The 11,735-nt window shown below is 38.3% G+C and overlaps 1 protein-coding gene across 1 annotated transcript; it reads left to right on the top strand.

The window, feature by feature from the left end:
* The first annotated feature begins 8,867 nt into the window (after positions 1-8,867).
* Positions 8,868-10,205, top strand: LOC124358310 (uncharacterized protein T26G10.4-like). Its single transcript, XM_046810607.1, has one exon. It carries the CDS (start codon positions 8,868-8,870, stop codon positions 10,203-10,205), a length of 1,338 nt encoding a protein of 445 aa, XP_046666563.1.
* The last annotated feature ends 1,530 nt before the right edge of the window (positions 10,206-11,735 follow it).

Genomic DNA, 11,735 nt, shown 5'->3' with positions numbered 1-11,735 from the left:
GTAAGGAAACGTTTTCAAATTAAGTTTCAAATAAATTCCAGTAGTATAGAGCCCTGAGATCAGATAGCAAACTTGTTTTCACGCCCTTATATAGAAGGGTAAAATTAATGATATTACCGCCAATATTTTCAATGATTGCATTATCAATAAATATATCCAGAAAAACATGACTGACCTGTTTATGCCTTGTTGCACTTTGATTCCAGAACCTGTCACCCTCGTTTGGATTTTATACTATAAGTATTCTATAGGATTGAAATATAAATGTTCAACACATAAATATACGGAATTAAACCTTTGCATACTAATTTGAATACTGCTCATAAACGAACATACAAACTTTAAAACATAATATGAAAGATGTTTTTTTGAAAAAAAAGTATATAGGTAGGAATGTATTCAATACAACAAAAGAAATTATATTCTGTAATTTTACAGCTTGTTGCTAATTTCAATGTTTTATTTACCGACAGTATAAGTTACTATTAACATTTGGTTCTGTTACGTTGTTAGGAATGTATTATTGTTGTGGGAATTGTAGCAATACGTTATGCCATATGCCGCCAAACAGTCTTTATTGAAGTTTAATTTTAAATTTATACCTCACATCGTTCTCGAGAAAATATTTAATTAGCGCTCTACCAAACGTTATAAAGAGACATACAAACAAAAAACTCAAATCAATATTACTTATGAATTGAAAGAAATGAATACAGAGAAAGAACTACTAAAGAACGAAAATTAATTCTCCTAGCCCGATGATCAATAAAGAAATTATACAAAACTTGTAGTACAACTCTTATTGAAGAACGTATACTATCATCGAACTTCTTATTTATATACATATATATATATATATATATATATATATATATATATAAGTATGTTCAACATAAAAAATATATAAATATATAACTATATAGTCTATAGCAAAATTTAATAGTAGTCAAGATACCCTGAGCGAATAAAGACAGTCAAAGACATGAAACATTTTGCCCTCTGAGTTTTAGCATTAAAACATTTAAAACATAAAATAAATAATGTATGAAAGGGTAAATTGAATACGTTACAAATTTTATTTGTTTTTTTATCTTTTTCAGTCGTAAATGTAACTTGTTATGTAATTATTGTGTTTTTTATTAGATATACGTTCCAATCTACCTCTAACTAGAAAATACTGTTCATGAACTCTCTGAAAACACGTGCTATATCCTTCAGTTATATATACATAATTCCCAGTTTTATTTACGTAATTGCTTAATTTTCAGTAATATTTTAGAGAGGTTCTTGTAGAGAAAACGTTTGATTACAAAATGTCTTCCTTACATTGGAGTAGTTATGCAGCGTATACTAACTCTAGTCTCATTACCACATATTGTCACTGTTTTTTTAATATCAGCTATATAAATTCCATATTCATAGAGGGATATGACTCTTCTACGAGTATTGTGTTTCATTATACATGAGCGTATTAATAGCTATACAAGTGATTGTTTAACGTAATCTCTCTAGCCTGAAGTATCTTGTACAATGCGCATTTAAACTGTATATAATCAATTCGCTACTGTTCAAGCTATAAATTAGTAAAACACTCTTTTCGCTACTTTATTTTGTTCATTTAAGCGTGGTGGAAACAACTATTATTTATAACAAAGTTTCATTGATCTAATTTAAATATCAATAGTAAAATGCTTCTCTTCTTGTAGCCTATAAACCCAAAAAAGAGTGAACCGTGATGTAAAACATTGGGTATCATGCACCAATGCAGCAATTAAATCATTATATTTGATTAAAGGCGAAGTAACTACAGACAATTGGAACACAAACACTGAAGTGTCAGTTTCGGTTGGTCCAATTACTAAGGTTAAATGACACCCACGCTGAGTTATTCAGCCTTTAAATTATAAGGCCTATATTTCAGAGTGAATCTTGAGCTTCAAAAAGGAGACAAGATAGGAATACGTAACGACATATATCTTTTTCAAATGAAGAATCGTAATATTTAATTACATAAACACATTTCGGATCGTGATACCTTATAAGCATATCTTTGGTCTATATACAGGGGTGGTACTCGAGGGATATATGAGACACTCATACGTGTATTAAAGAGAAGGCCTGTTTGTCATCGACATTCAGCTTGTAGATGGAATCCTTGTACTAGTAGTTTGAGTGCTAACAATTTTTAGAGTTTCTAAAAACAAAGGTAACTAGTCTTTGAAATTAATTTCAACTCAGAAATAAAGTTTGGAGACGTTTACAATTGTCATATTGATATAGACCATCGCTTGGCATGGAATTTCATCATTTATAAATCGTATCCTACAAGATAAGAGTTTTTTTATGATGAAAATAAATATCTCATTACACTAGTTCACTGGGCCAATGATAATCTGCCTAATAAAGAGATGAAGTCTTTAAGACCACGCTTTCCCTAACCGGTGCAAATAGTTTTTATATTCTTACATAAATAATGAAATAAATTGGACTTAAAATCCATTCGAGTCACTCTAATCTAATTGCAAAGTAATAATCAGAACTAACGCAAACAAACTCAACTATACAACTTAAGACTAAATCTGATTCAGAAGTTAATGAATAAAGTCAGTCGATGTCAGACTGTCAAATCGAGTAAAAAAGTTTGGTTGTTGTATGAAGAGAATTTGCACTCGTCATACGAAAACTTCGTTGAATTACTCGTGTTTTACTCAAAATTACTATTAAGTATACACTTATTAATCCAATGAACCACATTTTAGTAATGATAGGTATATTATATACAGTTAGTTTAGAAACAAAGATATTTACTAAAATTTGTCCAACAATGCTAACTACTGTTTGTTGTTAACCTATAAACTCTAAATAATGTGCTGGTAGTAAGACACAGACAGTTAGGCCACCCAGCGCTCATCTACGAGCAATAAACTGATTAGACGTGAAAACGTAAACATGTATGTCATTCAATTTTGAAAATTTTCTAAATGCATGAGATAATTAATTTTATAGTTAATGTTTGTGTTTTTCACGGTTTCACTAGCTTACTAGCAACTACACAATTAAGATATTTGTTTGAGTTTTCTTTCCTTTTTTGTCTATTTTATTATCTTACAGTTGTGATTGTGTTACGCCCATTTAAATTAATATAGTTTTTTATATCGTATTCTAACCAATAAAGTATTCATCAAAGTATGAATAGGTCGTTTTTCTAGGAATAAATTGAATATTACGTATTTATTGTTCATTTTACAATATTAATGTTTTATAATTACATGTTTTATTAATACTTATCACATATTAAATCTCATATTTTCTTTGGCATAATATTCTGAAATAAATAACTCTAGACTAACGTAATTAAGTTGAAAAGTTTTATCAAACTTGCTTTCGCTAGAGCAGGCTCCTATACACCAGATTTACACAACTCATCTAACAAAAAAGTGGAAAGTGGAAGACTCATTAACTTCTTTGTTCTATAAATGAAGAGTATTTACTCTGTTACATACAGTATACAAAAAACTGCAATAAATATTAAAATTATATCCAACATATATTATTTACTTTATTGGCAGTATTTTCACTACTCAGCGCCTACCCATAATAAAAACAATACAATTTCAGTATTACTTCGTTTTAAGATCTAAAATCCGATTTCTTTTTTTTTTGTGAATAACTAACACAACATAATTAAAAGCTAGATAAAATTTACAAATCATACCAGAACATTGTGATAGCATAAGTGAAAAATCTCAACAAAATTATTGTGTGCCAATGCACACTTGTCAAGTGATTTAGAGATGGATGGAGTTGAAACACAAATAGTGTCTTTGTTTAGAGTGTATTATTGATGATCGAAGAATTGAAAAGATTTGACATTTGCTATCGTGACATGTTACGAAAGATTATAACACTACGTTTCGTTGATTGAAATGTACCCTCTTCTTCAGAAGTTACAAATATAGGTGTATATTAACCTAATATATTTAATGTCTCATTGCTTATTGTACACCTAATTAAGAGGGTAGATATTATCACACAAAAACGTACTGAAATACTTTTTAATACATATAACAAACTTTGTATTGTAGTGCCTGGCTTATGCGTATGACAATGCTCTAGTATGGTGTTTTTATTTTAATCTAGTGCAGTAGTCACGTGTTAGGTTATTTATTTACCTGAGGAATAAGTCAGGTTGAAGATCTCAATACTTATTACTAATTCCTTGTATCGCTGAACGATTATAAATATCTGGGAAAAATTCTTTCACAAAAATTAATTTATCAAAAACAAATATTAAAGAGCAGAAATCAAAACCATTGTAATAATTCGTTTTCCAACAACTATTCATTATAATGTTTTATTTTATGGTTTCCAGGGGATTTAATAATATCATTGTGTTTTATTAAGTTGTTAAATAACTTATTGCCTACTCTTTATTATTCCATATAAATAATTGCGTTATTTAGAGGAACCTGTTTAAAAAGTACTACAAGTAAATTGACGAATTATATAGTGTATTTTATAAATCCAGACATATAGGGAAATAAAAGAAAAAGACATAAATGTTTTCTGTAAATCCGAAGTCTTCATAGATAGACTGCGGCTCTTTTTCCGAGTTTACGGGCTTCATCACTGAGGAGGTCACAAAATATATCAATTTTGTATACTTCTATTACAGTATTTAAAGACTTAAAATTTACTTTATCAAGTGAGAATTTACTGTTGTCTTTTGGTCAAGTATATGTGATGTATACTAGCACGTATGATAGAATAGCAGTTTATATAAATAAAGACCACAAAGCTAAGTTTATAAGGATATTATTTTACTATTTATCATATATGAGGTCGATGTGTACGTAAAAAGGTTCTCAGGCCTTATCTATGTTGAAGGATACACTTTTTAAGTAAATCTACCGAACTATTGGGAGAAAGTAATGCAGATTCTGGGTAATTATGGAATATAGTTTGATCAAAGAATCACAATACATCTTGGAACCATCAAGTAATATAGCAAAACCCTGTCATTATTATATGTGGATTTCATGTTGGCACTTAAACAGACGTAGTATTTGCAAAAACCCAAGGTGCTTACCCGATAAAATATCAATATTTAAATGTCTATGTCAATAACATGGCTTGATTGAGAATCTAATATGAATTTTATAATTAAATAATCGAAAATGTTACTTCTAATGAGCATCTGCATGGCAAAGTAAGCACTTTGATGTACAGGCAATTGTACAATTCGATGCAAACAATGTAGTTAGACAAAAAAATTAATAATTCACAGCTGTATTATATCAAAGATAAATATCACATAATTTCTCAGTGTGTAATTTGGTGTAATTTGGAATTTATAATACTTTTAGAGACTACAAGAATTGACGTAATGCGAGATATACTACCAGATATAATACTCCATACAAAAGATATTTTTAGATTCATTAAGTGACCTTTGAGTGACCATTTACGTTGTTATAAATATCATTCCCAAATGTTCTCAACTGAAAGAAATTATTAATGTAAAGCTGAGAAAAAAAGGTAATAAATAATAAAGATTTTACGCACTCTCTACTTTAAATTGTACATTTAGTTTTACCTGTAAACGACCTCAAATTTAATTGAATAGAATTTGGTTAATTAAACAGATTTAAGGTAGATTCGATTAAAATGCAACAGAGTATAAGCATTGCAAATATTGTATAAAGGATAAAGCTCTTGTTAAGACGATACAAACAAGTATACAGTTTAGTTGACTAGCATAACAATGGCATAAACCTTTGCTGCACGTAAAGCAAATCCAGTTATGAACTTTAATTGGCTTCACGTTTTCTACATCAAAGTTCAAGTGTTTGAATCACTCGACTCCAATTCGAGAGATCTCGACAATGACAAGATAATTGAGTTGTATTCTAATTGTCTTATTCAGAGGGAAATCTCATTATTTTTGAAATGAGATTTGTTGTGGATTCATCAGTTGAGTAGATCGTTTTGTGAATGAGACTATCGCCAAACAAAAATTTTATTCATTATCTGACGATTAAAATAACTTTAATGAAATGAGTTATTTTTTCATTTCCTTAAGTTGCTTCTTAACAAAATTGGCAGACAATTCTTTGATTGTACTCACAAACTAGCATGTTCCATGCATTATGGTAAACATTCAGCAAATTTATTCCTCAATATATGTATATATAAGCGTGTGCGTGCGGGCGCGTGACTGGGTGTGTGTGTTTTAAAGTACTTTCCCAACCATTCAATATTCAACAACATCAGCATTACTTCATTAATTATCAACGCACATAAGATCTATTTTTGTGCCCTCGGAAATTAAATAAAACCAGCCAACGTTTCATTAATGATGGTTGTGTAATACCTTTTCTGTATCAGTCTAGAAATTCGTCTAGTTCACAGAATTTATAGATGTAAAAATTTAATCGCTGTGCCACAGCTAACGTTTTGGTGGACCTTTGAGTGGCAAATATTTTTAAAAACCTAATAAGCCTTAATTTTATAACAGCTTTGTTGAAGTTTTAAGTAGTATGCTAGAATTCGCAATTCTTTGTCATCGATGGTGAGCTTTTTATTATTTATCTCGTTATTTTTTTCTTGCTTAAGACGTATGGTTTAAATTCGTTTGTTGCAGGTTCTTTTGCTTTTGATGACTATATGTTTGTTGAGTCGAAATGCGACATGCAAGCATATCTGTACCGGATAGATAAAGCAATAGGCCACCTAGGATCCAGACCCGTGTTTTGTTTATCTGTTGTTCCAGTCGTAAAAATTAGAGGGAAACCTGTATTTGTAGACCTGAACATAACAGAACGATAAAATTATAAAATTTGTTACAGCACATAACATAAGAAAACCAAATTGATCTCTCGGGTTTACCTTGAGAAAAGGCGTTTTTATTTGGCAAATGTTGATTCGAAACAAACGATGTAAGAGGAGAAACGCTGGTCTGAGGAACAAACATAAAACTCACTATACTCTCTCAGTGCAGTATTTTCTAGTTTCAATTCGTTTGAGGCTTTTGCTCCAGACGGCGGACAATTAATATTAAAATCCATTAGATGTTAGAAAATGATGCAAAGAACTTTATCGTTGGACTGACTTGGGAGAGCCCAGGTGTTCCTCCATTCAATACATTTTCAGAGAACAACAATTTGTTCGGTTGGTCACGTTTTAAAGAAACTCTCACAAAACAGATATAATTAAAAGGGACAAAATTAGCCGCTTGGTTCTGATACTGCTGAGGCGCCATGCGGCGTCGCGGCCGCATGGGCGGGTCGGTAAGCTCTGTGGAGAGCATTTCACCTCCGCTCCCAGTGCGGTCTCCACCCGGCGACTTGTCGCTCCCGGTGACTCCACCACTCGGCCTATCGCCGAGAGATCGGCCTCTGCCAGGGTCCCCCCCTCCACCGTCCCCACCTGGGCCACCCCCCTCGCCAACGGACCCTCCCGCTTCACCGAGGGAGAAGTTAACGCCATGGCAGAGAGAGTGGCTTGCCAAATTCACCCCTGGCATGGAGTGGGCCGCCTTCTTGGCCACTCTGGAGGAACTGGTGACGTCACTGTCGCCGGCACCGATCCCCCCGCGACAGCCGCGGCCGGGGGGAAATCGTCCATCTAGACCCCGGCGTCCGCGCCGCGACGGCGACCGCGATGTGCGCGAGGCGACGCGAATCCAAAATTTATATCGGACTGCCCCCCAAGCGAGTCATGAGGGAGGTTTCTAGAGGCCTCCTCACCGATTTGTTCCATCGCGGAGGAAGCCATTATGGCTTATTTTACCTCATCGTACTCGGCGAAGGTTGGCTGTGCCGTTTGAGCCTCCCCCTGGCTGTACGATACCCGCTGCGGCTTCCCCGCCCCCGCTACTAGACCGGACCGAGCCGAGGGAAAGTAGCGAAGATGCTCCGGAGAACCGCCAACACCGCTCCGGGCCCGGATGGCGTTAAAGTATGGCATCTGGCGCCGCCGTGTGACCCATCTGGCCACGTGCTTTCCGCCATCTTTAACATCTGTCTGGCGGCCGGCCGCTTCCCGCCGTCGTGGAAGGTCTCATCCACGGTGCTGATTCACAAGAAGGGGGCCCCGATGAGATCACCAACTGGCGGCCCATTGAGCTGTCAGACACTGCAGGCAAACTGTTCTGCAGTTTGCAGTGTATTGGCTCATCGCCTCTCATCGTGGATGTCTGACAATCGCCTCCTATCTTGGGCGCAGAAGGGGTTTTACTGCGTCCGAGGGCTGCTTGGAGCATAATTTTGTGCTCCAGGAGCTGCTGGCTGAGGCACGTACGACGGGGTGGGGAACTATGTGTAGCGTGGCTCGACCTGGCTAATGCCTTCGGGAGTGTCCCTCACTCGGCTGTTGTGACGGCATTGCGTAGTGCGGGCCTCACGGAGGCCCAGCTGGGTCCTAATCAAAGATCTGTACGAGGGGAGTGCTACGACCATCAGGCACTCTGGTGGGGTCACTCCAGCCATCTCCTTCCAGGCTGGAGTCCGCCAGGGCTGTCCTCTGTCTCCGGTGCTCTTTAACCTCGTCATGGAGTACCTAATCCGCCCAGTACTCCATTGGAGGGGGAGCACGGTGTGTCGCTGCAACGGGGAGCGGATCAGCGTAATTGGCCTATGCTGATGATCTGGCCATCGTGGCTAGGTTGGAGGCTTCGCTCCAAGCATTGCTGGACTCCGTTTCTTCGGCTGCGACCTGGGTTGGCCTCAGGTTCAAGCCTGAGAAGTGTGCGACACTTCATGTCGCCGGCAGAACCGTGAGGCCAACCGCGTTCACCATCTACGGCTCCCCCCCGCCGCGTCCATGAGGATGGAGATACCTATGACCACCTTGGTGTGCCCACTGGGATGAGAGGTGACCAGACCCCAGTGGCCACCATTGCCAGGCTGGAAGAGGAGACCGCTAAAATTTTTGCCAGTGGGCTCGCGCCATGGCAGAAGTTGGACGCGGTCAGGACATTCGTAGTCCCCCAGCTGGACTTCAACCTCAGGACGGCGAGGATCAAAAAGACCGCCTTAAAGGGGTTGGACTCTTTGATGAGGGCGGCGGAAGGCAAGAGGACCCTCGGTCTCCCCTCGCGAGCCAGCGTGGAGCTGGTCGAGCTCCCACCATCGTGGGGCGGCGCGGGACTGCTTCCGATTTCCGACCAAGCCGACTTAGCCGCAGTGGGGCATGCGTTCCGGCTCCTGATATCCCCCGACCCGAAAATCTCCCGTCTTGCCCTGGAGGGCCTGGCCGTATCTACTGGTCATCGCTCTGCCGCCCGGACCAGCGTGGAACGACTCGTCGACTACCTCAACGGGGACGCGACGGGGAATTCCAATGTCGCCACTACCTTCTCTGCGGCCCGGACGGCGAGAAACCGCCTCTCCAAGCGTCTGCCTACGCTCCGGTGGGGTGGATGTGAGGAGCGGCGGACATTCCAGCTGACGATGCCTGGTACGGGACGGCCAATCACCGTGGACGGGAGGAGCCGGAGGTCCTTGGCGTCGGCACTGCGGCGAGCACTGCAGCTCCACGGCCGGGCTACCCTTGCCGCGAAGCCGGACCAAGGCAGGGTGGCTCGAGTCGTGTCGACGTGCCCCACCTCCAATCACATGATGCGTGGAGGACCACACACCCGTTTCGCCGACTGGCGGTTCATTCACCGGGCACGGCTGAACACCTTGCCGCTGAACGGGTGCCGGAGGTGGGAGGTGGGCAATGAAGACCGCCGTTGCAGAAGATGCGGAAGATTCGATGAGACGACTGCCCACGTGCTGTGTCATTGCCTGTCAATGACGCCCGCCATCACAAGAAGGCACGATGCCATCCTGGAGCTGCTGTCATTAGAGATCCATGGGCACCCTCGGGAGATGGAGACTCGACTCGACAAGAGGGTGCCTTTCCAGGAGCTCGTGCCGGACGTGGAGGTCCCGGAGGAGGTGGCTAGCTGCCGACCGGACATCGTGACGATCGACCGGAGGAACAAGAGTGTACGTGTAGTCGACGTCACGGTGCCCTATGAAGACGGTTGGGCAGTCGGTGACGACGGCCAGGGAGAAGAAGATGGAGAAGTACGCTCCTGTGGCGCGACTGCTCTCGGCTGGGGGCTACCGGACAAACCGTTAAGATGCCTTCGTGGTGGGGTCCTTAGGCGCCTGGGATTCCGCCAACTGGACCACCCTCAGCCGCCTGGGAGTTGACCGCCGCAGAGGTGCTGCCCTGGCCCGGCGCTGCGTCTCCGAGGCCATCAAGTGGAGCCGGGATATCTACATAGAACACATAACGGGCATCCGGCAGTACGTGGGTTAGTCGCTCATCAACTGTCCCAATTTTAATTATTGATTTTCTATTTATTGGACTATTTATTATATTTTATTGCATGTTTTATTTATTAGCTTGTATTTATTGATTGTTAAGTTTTATAGTTTTTATTAGGTTAAGTTATGCATGACTGACTGTTTTCTGCATCTTTAGTTTTATAGCGTCAATGGCCTGTTTATCTAGTTATATAGTATATCAATGTTAATATTTTGCTTGCATGAATATAATCTATCAATTTGTCCGGCAAAAAGAAAATAAAGGCAAAAAATAAGGCCCCAAAATATCTCTTACAATTTAGAGCAAACGGTTCAAAATTTCTATAAACGTAGAGTAGTTGCCACATGATATTTGAATCCTCATGTATTTAGAGAATAATTAAACAATTTTTATACTGTAAAATGTGTTCTTTAAATGATCATGAAGTTGTCACATAAAGCAATACGTACAACAAGAAAGCCCTCAGTAACTGTTTTACTAGACAGTTCTTCTGTCAAACGGTATCATCTCTCAACTGCTTTATTGTGTTTTACTATCATAAAAGTGGAGGGTTTAGAACTTTATAGCTCATATCTTCTATTGCCATAGCCTTCATGCTTTTATATGCCAAGGCACGCTTCAGAAATTTTTAGAACTTTTTACCAGCCAATGTTGCATAGTTTTGTTTTACATGTGATAATCAAATTGCATATCAGTGATATTTATATACCATTAGGTTGTTTTCTATAATTATTGTTCCGATAAAATTGCATAGAGAAATAAATGTATCTTAAACGTGATTTGTATCTTTCAAATTAAATTAGGACGGTTGAAAACCTTTTTTTTAATTCAATAGATATTTTGATTGTGGTACTATAACACATAAATTTAAAAACATTAATTTGTCATGGAATTTATGGAATATGTAGTTAACACTGGAATAATGCACATTGCTCCTTAAAAGAGAATGTTTATTTGAGTGCTATTAAAAATATTTTATTAATAAATTTAAATTGACTTCTTGTTATTTATAGTGATTTTAGAATAAATATTTTGAACAAAAGCTATTTTTGGCGATTATGCAGATATCTAATGTTGCCATGCTTTATAAAATTATTTCTTACACCTCATAAATGACTATGCCTTTAGTTTGGAAACCACGAAATCTTTGTTGGAATCCATAACATTTTTGTTAGACTAAAGTTATTTTCCTTGTCCAATTAAAGTTTTGCTACCAACAAAATGTTTCTTAAGATATTCAGAGTTTGAATTCTTTGAAATTAAAAAACTGATTATTTTACCAACTTATAAACATCTAACCATTTTACAAGAGAAGGTGTTTTAAAAGGTCCTTAAAATTGACTTGGCTTATCCAATCGTGCAGAGCCGTGGAGGCTAAGACAAGATCTAGTTTCCCCACATTCTTTCAAATA

The sequence above is a fragment of the Homalodisca vitripennis genome, chromosome 3, assembly GCF_021130785.1.
Source record: "Homalodisca vitripennis isolate AUS2020 chromosome 3, UT_GWSS_2.1, whole genome shotgun sequence".
Classification (NCBI taxonomy): Eukaryota; Metazoa; Arthropoda; class Insecta; order Hemiptera; family Cicadellidae; genus Homalodisca; species Homalodisca vitripennis.
Note: the sequence above shows the minus strand (reverse complement) of the source record. Positions and strands in the feature narration are given on the sequence as shown.